Source organism: Hypomesus transpacificus, chromosome 18 (genome assembly GCF_021917145.1).
Source record: "Hypomesus transpacificus isolate Combined female chromosome 18, fHypTra1, whole genome shotgun sequence".
In the NCBI taxonomy this organism is placed as follows: domain Eukaryota; kingdom Metazoa; phylum Chordata; class Actinopteri; order Osmeriformes; family Osmeridae; genus Hypomesus; species Hypomesus transpacificus.
The window spans coordinates 14,661,972-14,678,833 of NC_061077.1; the positions used below are offsets into that span (position 1 = coordinate 14,661,972).

At 45.2% G+C, this 16,862-nt stretch overlaps 1 protein-coding gene across 2 annotated transcripts; it reads left to right on the forward strand.

Annotated features, from left to right (window-relative positions):
• Positions 1–494: 494 nt before the first annotated feature.
• Positions 495–15,254, forward strand: gnas (GNAS complex locus). Of its 2 annotated transcripts, none has more exons than XM_047040237.1 (12): positions 495–1,912; positions 3,559–3,631; positions 5,204–5,258; positions 5,374–5,493; positions 8,363–8,460; positions 12,416–12,470; positions 12,674–12,747; positions 12,973–13,031; positions 13,230–13,350; positions 13,441–13,571; positions 13,690–13,778; positions 13,880–15,254. In XM_047040237.1, exons 1-12 carry the CDS (start codon positions 1,774–1,776, stop codon positions 14,024–14,026), a joined length of 1,161 nt encoding a protein of 386 aa, XP_046896193.1. In that variant the 5' UTR covers positions 495–1,773; the 3' UTR covers positions 14,027–15,254. The 2 variants fall into 2 exon arrangements, with proteins under 2 accessions (XP_046896193.1, XP_046896194.1); XM_047040238.1 differs by having other exon boundaries at positions 496–1,912; positions 13,711–13,778.
• The last annotated feature ends 1,608 nt before the right edge of the window (positions 15,255–16,862 follow it).

Consider the following 16,862-nt stretch of genomic DNA (forward strand, 5'->3'; position numbering starts at 1 on the left):
AGAGAGAGAGAGAGAGAGAGAGAGAGAGAGAGAGAGAGGGGTGTGGGGTTCTTGAACCCATTGGGACCTGACAGGACATTACAATGTGTGGCCACAGGGTGTCAGTCGAAGGTATTTTTGCTCCTTGTTGCCTGGCCACCATGTTCAGCTACAGGAGGAATGGGCTGCTGCTGCTGCGGTTCGGACAGAGGACCTGGCTACTCTCCACACTGATCTGGCCACCTGGAGCCACTAACATTTTTTCATAACACTGTCTGGAAGGAATGACAGAAGGCGCACAGGCTACTTTGTGGCCGCAAAGGTTGATTTAATAGATACATTTCTATTTGACATGCAAAGCCAACGCACACGGCACAAATAATCAAGGTCCCCCAAAACTCCCATTGGCCCCGGGTTGAGGGTCCAGTCAGCCATTTCTTTACAGGGGGCGCCGTTTTCTCCGCAGAATGTCGCCATGCTGACGTTCTGAGCTATCATGTGATGGAGCTCTCGGTTCTTCCCAGGGTTCAATGAGCGCTGTTTGCCCCACCCCGTCTCTTCAGCGCTGTCTATCTCTATGTACTATTCCCGGAGAAAAGGGGAAAATAATACCTTCAAGAATAGGTAATTCCCTTCTCCAACTTCCACGATCATCCCGGGAGGAAGCAGCCGTCACAGTGGAATGTGTTATTATAGCCTGTGTCATATTTGTGAATGTAAATGCACATGTAGGCTCAATCTACCACTCGGTTTAAAAAGGAATATAAAACTGAGACTGACAGCGGGCTACAGGCTACCTGCAAGAAACGGGAAAAATTCGAAGGATTTTAGCATTTTTGTCACGTTTTGAAGAATCGAAACCAATCTGAGAATGAGTTGGAGACTAACCGTACGTTATTAGGAAGCTTGCTCATGTGAAGAGGGTTAAACATTTCAGCAACAAAAGAGAAGACTAAGAGGGGCCTTTGGATTGAGAAAAACCAGCAAGGAACAGCCATCGCAAATAAGGAGGAAAATCAGGAAAATTCAATTATTCGGAGGATCTAACCCTAAAACCGGAGTCACAGTTAAGCCCTTTGAACATGTTTTGCATATTATAAAGGAGTCTAATGAAGACGGAAGCAGAGAAATTATTACACATGTAGCCCGTTTAGGTGTAAATATTTTTCTAGTGTCCCTCTGTCGTCACTGCGTGGGGAAAGACAGGCTTTACGGAAATACATTGAAAACATCAATTTTCTTTAAAGAAATGCTTTTTTTAAACAGTGTCAAAAAGATCCGTGCCATTTGACAGTCGGAGTTATTCTGTCATGCCGAGTTTGGGTAGCTGTCACGGGCAACAGTGAGACGTGAGACCCGGGCCGCTCGTGAAATAAAAATAGGTTATTTATGTTGTGTTCAGTTGGAATCATAACAAGTAAAAGCGTATATTAACACATTAATCTGTGGATTATAATCTTTATCGGTACATAAAAACTACACGTGAGGAAGGAAAACCCGAAGAGAATTGACAAAACTGAGAAGGCGGCCTTGATGTCGTCACTAGCAGTATCCTGGCCCTTCTGACAGCAGAATCTAGTGAAAATACGCATTATGGACACATAATTTCCAACCAAGGACGGCAACATTGTTACACAGACATTAGTTTGACGCAACACTAAACTTCAAACTGTATACATGTCGTTGATATTGCTCCCAAATTCGTGGGTCAAACGAGGGATCTAGAATAGTTTGTTTATTTATTTATTTTTTCCACACACCCCCCCTCCCCTGGACCCCTTTTCTTGCGGGAAGATGGGTTGTTTGAGCAACAGTAAGACGGAAGACCAGCGAAATGAGGAGAAGGCTCAAAGAGAAGCAAACAAAAAGATAGAGAAGCAGCTTCAGAAGGACAAACAGTTATACAGAGCAACACACAGACTACTACTTCTGGGTGAGTTCATGAAACAGGTACCAGATCTGGTGCAGGCCAGGCCAGGCTGGTTCCAACCTATAGTTTTCGTCCTGTATATACAGTACACTGTGCTATCTGATGTGTGAAGTGGATTATTGAGTTGCCAAACTAGGACCTCCTGCATTTTGTACTGCTATGGTTGAGTGTGTGTTACAAGCTGACATTCACCTCCTCAGCCATGTGTGTATGTAGCCTTCAGGAAGATCACTTTATTCAGCCACAACAGTAAATCAGATATATTGTTGCATTCCAAACATTACCAGGGGTCTATTAGATTGTTACCCCCTCAACATGTGGTTGTTCGTGCGTGTGTACTTCGGAAGCACAAATGCAACAGCCTGTTGCTATGAACACAGGCCTGCCATTATGAGTGAAGCTTTTGTAGCTAACTGAGGGCTATTCCCATTCTTCTGGTCTGTACTGTCTCTTCTGAACTCTGATGATAGTACAGTGTTATCATGCACAAGCAGTCATAATGTACCCATGTTAATGATAATATTTGATTAGAGAATGCCCATGAAGAGTATATTAAATGACATACCAGTATTTCCTACTTGGAGGAAGTTGTGGTAACAGCAGGCAAAAGCAGAAGATAACCATAACAATACCTGTTTAGTAGCACTGGCGGTTTACTGTTTACTTCTTAATCACTGTCAGGCAGGCCTGCAGGTGATGTTAATGGTGTCAACTGTAAACGCTCTGGTTAATGTGGCAGAGTTCACATGATGATTTTATGAGATTCTACATCCAGACTATCATAAGAGAGGATATTCTCCTGATGTCATCACACTGATGGTCAGATCTGGGCTGTAGAGCAAGTTCTCAGATGTAGAAAACTGGTACTTGGTAATTAGTCATAGTTTTCACCATGTGAAGATAAGTGACAATATTCTGTCATTTGGATGGCTATACAGTCTTCATCTCTACTGTTTATCTGACTTTTTACCTCAGTCTTAATTTTCAGCCCTTGTCTGCAAACTGTGAACTTGTTCACCTAGCAACCAGTACCTCAAACCAGTCATACCTGGCCGAGTTTGCTAACCTGGTCAGTCGCTGTCCACTATTCCTGGATTAGTACACCAGTCCTGCCCAGGATGGGAACTGTGATTCTCAAGAAGGATAGAATGTCATTAGGAGTTGTAGTCAGTGTGGTTTTAGTGGCCATGGGTCTTTTATGTTGGCTATAAGAACCCCTATAAACCAAATATATAAAACTGAAAGGCCTTTACATTTGCATTTGTGTGACTAGAAGTATTTTGTGGTGATGGGGGATACCTCATGGTAGATGTGTCCCTTTGAACTCTGAGACTGTCTGTCCAGTCCAGTTTTATTTTGTGGTTCTGCCGTAGAAGACATAAGTCATGTTTTTGATGCCAAATATGTTCTAATATTCATATCCCCTCTCTCTCTCTCTCTCTCTCTCTCTCTCTCTCTCTCTCTCTCTCTCTCTCTCTCTCTCTCTCTCTCTCTCTCTCTCTCTCTCTCTCTCTCTCTCTCTCTCCTCTTTCCATTTCTGTCTGGATCTCACTATCCCATCTCTCCCTCTTACACTTGGATCTCTTTGATTTGATTTCTTTCGATCTGTCTGTCTGTCTCTCTGTGTCTCCTCCCATCTCTTTCTTCAGGGGCTGGAGAGTCAGGGAAGAGCACTATAGTCAAGCAGATGAGGATCCTGCACGTCAATGGCTTCAATGCAGAGTAAGTATCTTTCGGTCTGAAAGGTTCAGATGGGAAGAGGGGTGGTGCTACCAACACTTAGGCTGTGGTTTCAGTCTCAGCTTGGATCTCATATGGTAATCCGGGCATGTTTTGATGGATGGGTTATTGGAAGGGTGTCTCAATGTCGACATAGAAACATGTACTGTGGATCAAACAGAAATGCTTGGACAGTACTTCTATTTCTGCAACGTTGAGAAACGTTTCACCACGCTGGATGCACAATTTAGTTTTACAGCAAGGTGAGGGAGCTTCCTCAGGTGTGTTTCCCTGTGTGTGTGTGTGTGTGTGTGTGTGTGTGTGTGTTGAGGTAGCAATGGAGCCTTTCTGCCTCAATATGAATTCTTAATCTGAATACCATAACTACACCAGTCACATCTGTTCGAAGAAGGGAAATTCTGACAACTGCTGTTGTACTGTTTGATCAGGACGAATATCATTTTTAATAACATTTCTAGAAGTGTTTCAAAGTTTCTTAAGACTAAACAGAAACCCTCTTCATGGAACGGGTGACCTGTGGTGTGTTGGGGGTGTGTTTGTGTGTGTACATGGTCGTCCTTGTGTGTGAAGATCCAGCACTGGGACTAGCAGATCAGCACCTAAGGCGTACAATGGCGTGTGATCCATCTCGTGACTCCTCAACACTTGAAAGTGTGTTTTTGTGCTCCACCAAAAACATGTTCTTGCTTGTGTTGTGTGTGTTAGTCTATACCAGCACAAATGTTGTGCTCACATCTGTAGTCCAGATTGATTATGGTGTTGCTTTATGCCCGTCTACATAGCTATGGATGAACTAACTGTCGTTAACAAGTATGTATTGGTGGCATCCTTTGAAAGTACCACAGAAGAAATGTGTGTTGTAGTCCTGTCCCTGTGTTGTTGAGTTCATCAGGAAGTCCTGAAACATAAACCTCCACTATTCCTCACAAGCTTCCCATTTTCTGTCTCACTTTCTCTCCCCTGCATACACACACATTGACGCACACATAGGCACACATTCACACACGCACACACATCTGAGTGTACACACACCGCTTTGTAAGAGCCATGTGATTTTTAATGACTATCATGTTGAAAATGTAAACAAGGCCTTCTCAATCTCCCTCCTAACCCAATAAACAAGAGGGCGTGTCCACCCCCCCCCGCCTTTATCTTTACTCCCCCCTCTCTTGCTTTCTCTATCTCTCTTTCTCTCCTTCTTCTGTCGAACACAAACCTTTACAATCCCTGTCTCACTTACCATACATCTCTATGTGTTCTTGTCTATCTCTGTCTCTCATTTCATGTAAACACGGACATCCTCCACTTCCCCCTAGTGTATTTGTGGTTCTGTCTCAGATACTTACTAGTCAGTCACTTCTAGAAGGTTCTGCCCTCTACCAGTATCAGCCCCCTCCCCCCAGTCCCCCTCCCCAGGCAGGTCAGAGAGAGGACCATAGCCCCCCCCTCCCCCATCAGGGCTGCTGTTATAGTGGGCCAGTTTGGCTCTTTCAGGTACGGTTCAATGGGAATAGGTTGAGATGGAACACTTAACCTTCTGTTATTCTGTTGCAGAGAGAAAAAGCAGAAAATACAAGACATCAAGAATAACATTAAAGAAGCTATAGAGGTAAGTTTTTCCATTCAATATCAACCCTTTGACAGGGATAACCACCAAAGCAATGTACTGTCTAATAAACCTAGAAGAATGACAACAATGTGTGTGTGTGCCCTCCACTCCCCAGACCATAGTAACAGCTATGAGTACCCTGACGCCCCCAGTGCAGCTGGCCAGCCCAGAGAACCAGTACCGGATCCAGTACGTCCTCTGTCAGAAGGAGCAGAAAGACTTTGAGTTTCCATCCGTAAGTAGAACCACTAGCCACACACAAACACACACACTCTTTGATTGTATTGCTCTTGTTCTCTCTCGGTAATTAGGGTCGAGTGCATGCGCGTGTGTGGTTGCATGCGGGTGTGCTGTGTGTAATCACAACCCTGGCCAGCGGCCCCCAGGTACGCTGGGAGCTCTAGACCCAGGCTGCTGTGTGAGCTGTTGGAGCTCTAATGAGCACAGCGCCTGTCTCTGTGGTATCTTAGCCAGGTAATAGAGAGAGCCGAGGGACGGAGCCAGGAGGTCCCACAGCACCTCAGCTTTACTGTCGAGCTGTTTAACAACACTAAACACCCCCCCTGGGAGCCACACCAGGCCCCCAACCTCACACAATGGCGCCTCAGAGCAAGCTTTTGTGCTTCTTCGTAGACCTGGCCTGTTTTCCTTCTGCTTCCTTAGACCTGAGCTGGGTGAAAATAGGATGGACATGGAGAGTTCAGTTAGCCATGTTTGATCGTCCATGACTCCTTGTGCTATTGTTAGTTAGTTGAGTAACATCAGTTTTTTCTTGTCACATCCCTAGTTGCGGTCAGTTTACACTGAATCCCAAGGGTCAAAGCTGTTCTCAGAAGGCCGAGGAAGCCTCAGTAGACAAAAGCCACCTGGTCCACTGCCCACCCCTCTTCCCCCATGATCATATCTATCCTCTCCTGGTTCTGTCAGTCTGTCCTGATCCTCTAACTCTCTCTAAGCCATCTCCTCCTCTCACCTCCATCCTGTCTTCCCAGTCATGTCTCCACCCCACTACCTCCTCTCCACACCCCCCCCCCCCCCTCCCCACACACACACACACACACACACACACACACACACACACACACACACACACACACACACACACACACACACCTCCTACCCCATCCACTCCTCCTCCCATCCTTCCCGTGAGGCGTAGAAGGAACCGGTTAGACGGGTCACCTGATCTCAAAGTACAGCAGGTTGAAAAAGAGAGAGTAGGACATGGGGGAGGGGGGAAAGGACCGAGGGGATGAGTGCAGGCAGCCACTGTTATGAACATGGAACTTCAGAGTTGGTATTCCAGTTCACACACACAGGCGGAGTTTCTGTGCTGCCGAGTTTGTTTCCAGAGTCTGGCGTATACGTAGGACACAACCTGATATTTGGCATCTTTGGATGCATGTCCCCCTGGAGGGGTGTTGGTCCTACAGCTGTAGGAAGACATGTTGATCGTCCAGATGCGGCTAGTTCACCTGATTGGTCTATCTTATTGGAAGCAGTGCCTGTGATGAACACAACATACAGCTGTCTGTCTGAGGAGAGGCTGACATGGGAATGATGGAAAGGAAACAGAACTCACTTCCCCTTCAGACGGCCCCGCACAACCGACTGAGGAAAACAATATGGCATTGAGTCTCTGTCCCCCAAAGAATTGTGGTTAGTCTTCTGTAACGCAATAAGGAGTCACTAGAAAGGGAGTTTTTTCTCTCTCCGTAAGCGCATGACAGATGATGAAGGACGACTCTGTTACCAAGGCCTGTGAGGAGGAGCTCTTGAGAAGAAGTGCATGCAGGGAAGGCTTTCTCTACTGTACTTTCGTCCAGTAAGCCCACTGTTGAACGTGGTATAGCTGCGTAAATGTTATGTAAATAGGGGAAGATGATGTCCTGATCGCTGTTCCTGTCAAGGGTCCTGTGCGTGTGTCAGCGTGCGTGTGTGAGCGTGCCTGTCTTTCATGTGTGTGCTCATGTGTCTTTGTGCGTATTTCCCTGTCATTAGAGTAGACAGCATCTAGTACTGAGTGGTCACCTGTGTGGACATTCCCTCCTTATGCAATAGGTGTTGAACCAGGAAGTGTGTGTTTGGCTTGGAGATAGGACAGTTGACCTGTGTGACTCGCCTGTTGACACACCTGTTGTCATCAGCCTGACAAACATCCCACAAACATTTAAACTAAATTTGTTTTAACGTCAGAAAAATCTTGCAAATTGTGTTTCCATCCTAGCAGTTGTCTACGTAATCTTACTGTCTCTGACCTAAAAAGCAGTCCAGCTGTCAATTAGATCACCTATGCCAGTCTATAGACTAGGCCTTATCAGGAATGCTACAGTTGGGATGCTAGCTAGGTCTATCTGCTCGCTACATCTGCTAAATGTTTGCCATCTTTGCTTGCTAGTTCTGTCTGCCAGCAAGGTATACTTCATGTTAGCTATATCTCCTGGCTAGGTCTGATAGACGTAAGATTTGATAACTAGTTCTGTCTGCTAGCAAGATGTGATAGATGTTAGCTGTATCTGCTAGCTAGGTCTGTCTGCTAGCTAGGTCTGCTAGATATGATCTGGAAAGGTCTGAAGGACGTGTGCTGGTAGGTCTGTATGATTAGGTATGCTTGGTCTTTTTCCTGAGTCTCTGTTCAGGTCTGCAGGCATGGTCAGCTAGATCTGATAGATGTCTGACACCAAGATAGGCCTGCCATGATGGACTGCTAGCTTTGCAGGTGTGGTAGCTACAACTCTTAGGTCATCTGGGTTTGTCAGGACTGTCTCTGTAGGATTGTGTATCTCCATACCCCTATTTACCTTTACTAACATGTACACAGGCCTAGGCCTGCACAAAGCACACAGCATGTGTTGTCAACAGAAGATACCACACACTCCGATGTCCTCCAAGAGATTGAAGACAACAGCTCTGGCCCTCTGCCTGTTCTTCACTTCTTGATTCAGTTGTAGATGTATTGGTTTATTGTCACAGATATGGCATTTTATTTATTCTACGCTTTGTTAATGCTAATATTGAATTTCGATTGATATATTTGTCTTCTTTGCTTCCCTTCTTCCTCTCTTTATTTGGGTCTCTTCTTCTCTACCTCCTCTCTTCTTCAGGAGTTCTATGAGCATGCCAAAACTCTGTGGCTGGATGAGGGCGTAAGGGCGTGCTTCGAGAGGTCCAACGAGTACCAGCTGATCGACTGTGCTCAGTAGTAAGTATTACACAAGAAATGACCAGACCTTAAACACACTGCCCAAATGGTTGAGGTGCTCTTGATTGAAATCTTGTGTCACTGCCACAATAGAATCAGATCAAAAGTGATCCAATTTGTGATCAAATTTGAGTTCCAATCAAATTCACCTCCCGTATTTGATCTGTGTGTTTTCTCCAAGTGTGGTCCCTCCAGGCCTGGCATGGGTTCTGTGTTTGACCCAGCAGGTTGAGGAGGGTGTGTTAGTGTTCTTGTGGATGGGGAATTGTCTGGTTCTGGTTAGGCTGAAAGACTAAGTTTAAAGCTAGATTCCAAAATTGTCTTTACTCCTCCACCCAGTCCAGACCAATAGTCTTAGTAGCCCCATAGTCTTTTCTTTTTGTCGTCCCCCCTCCATTCCTCTGGAGCTGTACGCTCTTTCATGGCTTTCCTTTTTATATATATATATAATGTATTTATTGAAGGAATAGCACAATACAGGTTATCACAAGCAGTAAAATTTTCCTCCATGTTTTCATTCATTCTTTTTTTTTTTTTTACACGAACGCACAAAGATTACGGCTTTCCTTTTTACTTATGCTTTTTTTTTTGCTCACATTCAACCTTCCCCCCTTTCCTCTCTCTCTATGTCTCTCTTGCTGTCTCTCTATCTCTGTCTGTCTCTTACTTTCCCTCTTTTTTCCTAAGCTGTGAGGTGTAGCATTCTATCACCTGATCTCGGGAATTTGCAATGACAGGGACCAAAAATGGCAGCTCCTGAGTCATATGGAGTAAGAGAGGGAGGTCTAACCAACACAGGAGTGGTGGGAGGGAAACATCACTAAACAGCACTGGCTTGAGCCTGTCGGGTTTTCTGGGAAGGTGGTGTGATGTTTCATCTGACAACGTTATGTATCCAGTAGCATGGTGTGTGTAAGGATGTTTGGAACAGTGCTGTGTATTGTATTGGTGTAGGAGACCCCCTCCCCTCTCAGGTGGCATAGATGGTACAGTCCAATCTTTTGTTCCCTCCCTCCCTCTCTCTGTCGTTCTCTCCCACTCTGCAGTGCTCTCTTGCTCACACAGACTGTCCCGCTCCCTTTTTCTCTCCCTCCCTCTCCCTCTCTCACAAATGCCTCAGTCTTTTCTTTCTCTTTCTCTCTTTTCCCCTCCCTCTCCTTTTTTCTCTCTCTCGCTGGCCCTACTCCAGTCACACAAGATTTGGAGCTGATAGTCTATTTATAGCGCCTGTGGTTCTGTCTCCATGGCAACCATGCTGGAGGCCAGGGCGCTAGGGAGCTATTTTTGAATCTGCTCTGTAATGTCAGACTCTACGCTTTCATTTTCTCCATCTTTTTCTTTCTCTTTATGTCATTTTTTCTCTCTCCCTCTGTCAGTGACTCCCACACATAAACACACTCATGTCCTCCATCTCTTTCACTCCCTTCTATTCTTATCTGCTCCCTCCCTCCCTTCCCCTCTCTCTTTTTCTCTCTCATCCTCCATCCTAACTCATTCTTTCTCCCACTTATGTAGACATGCGAGTTATTGAAAGTTATTTAAAAGGATGGAACAGGCTAATGCCATGTTTACTCTGAATCATGCCGAATTCAGAATTGCAAACATGTCATGAGTTTAGTTTTTTGGGAGTAGATATCCCATAGCAGAGGTTGCTCTTGTGTGTCTTGTGGTCATCTCTGTTGCCACAACTAAGGGTGGTAATGCGCATGTGTGTGAACAGAGTCATGCTCTACCCTTCTGTCTCGGCCTCTCTCTCTCTCCCTTCATCTGTCTATCCACCTCTTCCTGCTTGTCCCTGGTGCGTCTCTCCACCCAACTGTCAGTGCAGACTGGTTTCAGCTTTGTGTCTCACCTGGAGTAATTCCTGTCACATTTCACCCCAGCCTGCCACATTCCTGCTTATCCAGCCTTCTGGCATTCCTCTCTGCCTCTTCACACTGTGGCCAGCATGCCCGTCTCCTCTCACACACACACACACACACACACGGCTCAAAGACTGTGTGGAGGTCACTAGACTCCCATCAGCCCATCTCAAACTACCATAAATGTAGGTTAGTTAACCCTGCAGTGACTCTTATGGAATTACAACTGAAGACATAGACATTCTATTATGGACAGAGCAATGTACAAACAAGGTTTATTCCAGCACATAACTTTTATACTTGTTTAAGCTATGAAGGTCTGCTGTTCTACATCATCACCAAACACCTTGTTTGTGGATCGGTTGAGTTAGGGTTTTGGTGGGAATTAGAATAAATGATTCCCCCACGTTATGTTACAACCGTGTTCCAAAATGGATTAAATGAATTTTTCCCCCAAAATTCTACACACAATATAATGATAATGTAAAAAGTTTTGAAACTGTTGCAAATCTCTTAAAAAGAATAATAATTTAAAAACTCAAATCGTATGTACATAAGTATTCACAACCACTCAAAATTGAGCTCAGGTTTATCCTGTTTCCACTGATCATCCTTGAGATGTTTCTACAACTTAATTGGATTCCACCTGTGGTAAATTCAGTTCATTGGACATGATCTCGAAATGCACACACCTCTATATAACTGCCCACAGTTGACAGTGCATGTCAGAGCACAAACCAAGCTATGAAGTCCAAGGAATTGTCTGTAGACCTCCGAGACAGGATTGCATCGAGGCACAGATCTGGGGAAGGGTACAGAAAAAGCCTTGAAGGTCCCATTGAGCACAGTGGCCTCCATCATCCATAAATGGAAGAAGTTTGGAACCACCAGGACTCTTCCTAAAGTTGGCCGCCCGGCCGAACTGAGCGATCGGGGGAGAAGGGCCTTAGTCAGGGAGGTGACCAAGAACCCGATGGTCACTCTGCCAGAATTCCAGCGTTATTCTGTGACAAAAGGAGAACCTTCCAGAAAAACAACCATCTCTTCTGCACTCCACCAATCAGGCCTTTATGGTAGAGTGGCCAGATGGAAGCCACTCCTCAGTAAAAAGCACATGACAGCCCGTCTGGAGTTTGCCATAAGGCACCTGAAGGACTCTCAGACCATGAGAAACAAAACTATCTGGTGTTATGAAACAAAGATTGAACTCTTTGGTCTGAATGCCAAGCGTCATGTCTGGAGGAAATCAGGCACTGCTCATCCATCACCTGGCCAATACCATCCCTACAGTGAAGCGTGGTGGTGGCAGCACCATGCTGTGGGGATGTTTTTCAGTGGCAGGAACTGGGAGACGAGTCAGGATCGAGGGAAAGATGAATGCAGCAATGTACAGAGATATCCTTGATGAGAACCTGCTCCAGAGCACTCTGGAGCTCAGACTGGGGCGAAGGTTCATCTTCCTGCAGGACAACAACCCTAAGCACACAAGAAAACAAAGGAGTGGCTTTGGGACAACTATGAATGTTCTTGAGTGGTCCAGCCAGAGCCCAGAGTTGAACCCATTGAACATCTCTGGAGAGATACAAAAATAGCTGTGTACCAACGCTCCCCATCCAACCTGATGGAGGTTGAGAGGTCCTGCAAAGAAGAATGGGAGAAACTCCCCAAAAATGGGTGTGCCAAGCATCATACTCAAAAAGACTTGAGGCTGTAATTGCTGCCAAAGGCGCTTCCACAAAGTATTGATCAAAGGGTGTGAAAACTTATGTACTGTATTTATTATTTATTTTTTACAAATCTATTAAAAATATGAAAAACCTTTTTCACTCTGTTATTATGGGTTATATTTTGTGAATCATTTTGAGAAAAAAGATGAATTGGATCCATTTTGGAATAAGGCTGGAACATAACCAAATGTGGAAAAAGTGAAGTGCTGTGAATACTTTCCCGATGCACTGTAGGTATTACCCTGTGGTGTAGTTCAGTTGTTATGTAGATAGTTACCAGTAAGGTTGAACGTTATGTTGATTCAATGCTGTCTGATTGGCTGCCTTGCTGTCCTCCTTACACCTTTCTCTCCCTGATCTCTGCAGTTTTCTTGACAAGATTGACATTGTCAAACAGAATGACTACACTCCCACAGACCAGGTAAGTGTGTTTGCGTGGGAAAGGGGGCGTGTGACAGTGTGTGCATGCACACCCTCCTGTGTTAATTTTGCACTGTGTGTCTGACTGTATGTGTTGAGGAGGTCCTCAAAACCTGACTGTGGTTTCCTCTCTGAAACTCCTGATGCAATGTATACAAAATGCTATTATGCACTGGAGGACGTAACCTTCTACCCTTCTGACAGGATCTGCTGAGGTGCAGAGTGCTCACTTCTGGGATCTTCGAGACGAGATTCCAGGTGGACAAGGTCAATTTCCAGTAAGTATAATCCATGTAAAGTATGGCGCACAGGAAGTAGAATTTTTGCAAAGCAGGAGTCCTGGTCCAGGTATTAATTGAAAATACATTATTCACCAGTGCATGCCTACTGTAGGTGGGTAAGCTCTTTAGATGTGATTCCTAGTTTACCCACAGGGTGGCGGTGTCTGCTAGGCCAGTCTCCTTGACTAACTTTCTGTTTCTCTACCCCCTCCTCCCCTCCAGCATGTTCGATGTTGGAGGCCAGAGGGATGAACGTCGGAAATGGATCCAGTGCTTTAATGGTAACGTTTCAACGTCCTGTTGAGAGATGCACCTTTACACTGACACAACTTAGATTTCAGGTTCACACAGGGTGATACAGACATGTATATCTCATATTCAGCTTAAATCCTTACTCTTTTTTGTCTCCCTCTTTACCTCTCTTTACTTACATTGTATGCTCACTCCTTCTCCTGCTCCTCTGTCTGCCTCACACACAGATGTAACGGCCATTATCTTCGTGGTGGCAAGTAGCAGCTACAACATGGTGATCCGGGAGGACAACCAGACCAACCGTTTACAGGAAGCCCTTAACCTGTTCAAGAACATCTGGAACAACAGGTAACAAGTTACTACGCGAGCGAGCGAGCGCGCCCGCACACACACACACATTGTGTATATGTTTTGAATACAACATTTGTGTGTGTCTAGGTGGCTGCGGACCATCTCCGTCATCCTGTTCCTGAATAAGCAGGACCTGCTAGCAGAGAAAGTTCTGGCAGGGAAATCCAAGATAGAAGAATACTTCCCAGAGTTTGCGCGGTACACCACACCGGACGATGGTGAGAAAACACACACACACTCTCACACACACTCACATGAACCATTATCCACTGGATGAGTGCTTTATCACATTCTGCCACAAGAGAAAGCTAGTTTAATAGTTTTCGTCTTCATCAGTTCTCTCCTCCTCTTCCTCAGCATCACCGGAACCTGGTGAGGACCCTCGTGTCACAAGGGCAAAGTACTTTATAAGAGATGAGTTCCTGGTAGGTGCAGAAACACCCATCCTATTGTTTTCATAAACCAATCACTTTGAACAGCTTGCGGAATAGACCTAATTCTTCCTGTGTGTGTGTGTGTTCTGCAGAGGATCAGCACAGCCAGCGGTGACGGCCGCCACTACTGCTACCCCCATTTCACCTGCGCCGTTGACACAGAAAACATTCGGCGCGTCTTCAACGACTGTCGTGACATCATCCAGAGGATGCACCTGAGGCAGTACGAGCTCTTGTGATGGGAGGGGGCCGAAACACAGACTCTGGACCCCCCCCCCCCTCCCACCTATGGTCTACTCCTGTATTCCCCACCCTACCCCCTTACCCCTGGCCACTCCCCCCTTCCCACCCCCCCACTACACCTCCTGACCTGCAACCTGCTCTAGTCTGTGTGGGTGTGGTCTGTCTCCAGGGCGATGGATGAGGTCAGACTACAGATACAGAGCTCCACAGCGCCGCCTGGAGGGTGCGTTGGGTCACAGCATATAGAACGGAACTCTACTGTACTTTAGCACTGTGCTCAGGACTTGAACCCATAAGAATTCGCACACACACAAACACAACTATCTCCCAAACTCTTTGGTCATTTATTGTCACGTAAATTCCCTTGTTACACACACACAAACACACATACACCACACATTCTCTCACAGAAACAGACATCTACACCTGCTCTCTTACCCTCAAATACCTGCTTGCATACAGAAAAAGAACACACGCTTTAACTGGACTGCATGGGCAGGGTGAGCCCAGAGTTTTTGTTGTCTACTTGCTGGCTAGTTGGCTGGCTTATAGGACACCTGGCTGGTTGGCTAGCTGACTGTCGCAGTGACAGCGGCTGGAACAGAGGCTGTTTGTGAGGAAGAGGAGGAGGGACCATATCTCGGTGAGATCTAAGGAAGAGATCAGACACACCTATGGCAACAATGACAATGCCCTTCCTCCTCTCCAGGATGGTCACCTGACTTTGCCTTTTTGGTACAACAGGAAGAAAAAAAAGAAAAAAAAGGCAAACTTTTACTGAACTTGGTGGAGAGCCAGAATCCTGACTCTACAGTACAGCACCATCTACGTTACAGATCTCATTAACCCTTCTACCGTCTCCACAGTTGGTTTGTCTGTGTAGACTGTTGTGCCATTGTGCCCTGTGCGCTCTTTCTCTTAAATACACTCTTCTCTCCCTTCCTCCCTTCCACCCGTCACCTCTTTCTCCTTTCCTCTCTCACTTTACCGTACCCTGCACTGTTACTTTACTGGCGACGCTCTTTGTTTTGTTTTTAGAGAAAAAAGTAATCTTGAAATTAAGAAAAGACAAAGAAGACAATGACAAATGGGACACTAATCTTTACTCATGGTGTCATTCCCCCCCATCCCTCTCACCTTCCTCAGTCCCTTCATCTCTCTCCCTCCCTTCCTCTTTCCATCCCTCCTCCCCTTGCTCTTTGTACGTCTGTCTTTACTTTACTGCTCAACTATTATTCTTGTACAGACTGTAAAATGTATTATTTTGTACAACTTTATTGAAAAAAAATAACTTTTAGAAGATCCCTGTGCCTTGATCACGACTGTGCGTGTCTAATGAGCTAACGTGGGTGTTATACTGCGCTGTATGGCTTGGCCAGTCCCCTCCCCTCCCCCCTCTCTCTACAGGGGGAGGTGACAACATTCGTAGCTTCTGAGTTTTATTTCTGTCCCCCCCCCCCAACACACCCCATTTATGATTTCAATATCTATTTTGGATCCATATACCAAAAAAGATGAATATATGAAATGTATATGGATTTTAAAAAGTATTTTATTAGAATCAATGAACCTTGACACAAATTGTACACTTTAATACAGTGTGCGTATTGCTATGACTTAAATCCTTTTCAATGGAGGTTTTGTTCAGGTTTGTTGCATTAGCGAACATCTGCAAATGACATTCTGAGGGCGAGTGTTTATTTACCATTTTAATTTCTTTTCTTTTTTTAGCTTTAAGGTAAAAAGGTGATGAGAAATACCCAAATGCAAGACATTGCTTGTTTCTACATGAATCTTTTTCTTTTGCTAAAGAAAAAAAAAAAAAAAAAAAGTCCTATTGTTTTTTTGGGGTCCTTATTAGCGTTGCACAACAGAGACAGGCTGTATAGTATTACACTTACACTTCAGTGCCCAACTTTGACTTTACTGTGTACATCGGATATGGCTCTCAACCTTCAAAGGTGGAGCTCGGAGAAATAAAGGTTTTTGGTGCAGACAGCCACAGGCCCGTCCTTACAAACACACACACACACACACACACACACACAGCCAACCTGGACACTGACTGGGTCCACATGTTTTACAACCCAGATTAATAATAGGGGGGGGACTTTCCCCTGGGCTCAAACAGGTAAATCAGCCAGACACTCATGCCTTCTGTAACATGGGTGCCCTCTTACGTGTGTTTGACCATTTTGTTAAGGTCCTGGTATCCTCACCCAATCACTGGTCACAAAGCACTTTGTCTGCCTCACTAGGAGTTCTGTTCTTACTCCATCCAAACTCAAATCAAGTGCACCTTGACCGAAAAGCAGATATTTGGAATGCAGTACAGAATATGGTATCTTCCACAGTTCAGTCTATTGCAAATATATCGGCAAACTGTACTGATATGTCTTCGCAAAATAAGTATCACTGCACAGGAAAGGTGTGTTCTGTCTCTGACATAAGAGAGGAACCATTTCCAGTATGTATTAGTATTGATACACCTGGTACCCCCAGCACAACATGGGTGCAGACAGTAAAGGATGAAATCAGGTAGCCTAGCTAGTGTACAACACCTGTTGCTTCTACCAAGCATGGTGTCAGGTTAGATGATTATATGTATTTATAGTCAGATTAGTCCTGACACTATGCAGCATCATTAGTATCAATAGCCTTTGAAAAGCATAATTAGTGGTCTATAGCTTCGATTCCAGAGAGGCATAACGTGACCAGGAGCAGAACAGGGCTGTAACTCATTTATTTTCTAGATATTTCTGATTTGACAGAAGAGAGTCAGATGGCTGAGTGGTGAGGGAGTCGGGCTAGTAATCAGAAGGTTGCCGGATC

Bases quoted from the DNA above. Each gene is read 5' to 3' on its own strand.
- gnas (XM_047040237.1), top strand. From the start codon at position 1,774: ATGGGTTGTTTGAGCAACAGTAAGACGGAAGACCAGCGAAATGAGGAG. The intron at 5,494-8,362 runs GTAAGTAGAACC...TCTCTTCTTCAG, and splicing joins AAGACTTTGAGTTTCCATCC to GAGTTCTATGAGCATGCCAA. The intron at 13,351-13,440 runs GTAACAAGTTAC...GTGTGTGTCTAG, and splicing joins AAGAACATCTGGAACAACAG to GTGGCTGCGGACCATCTCCG.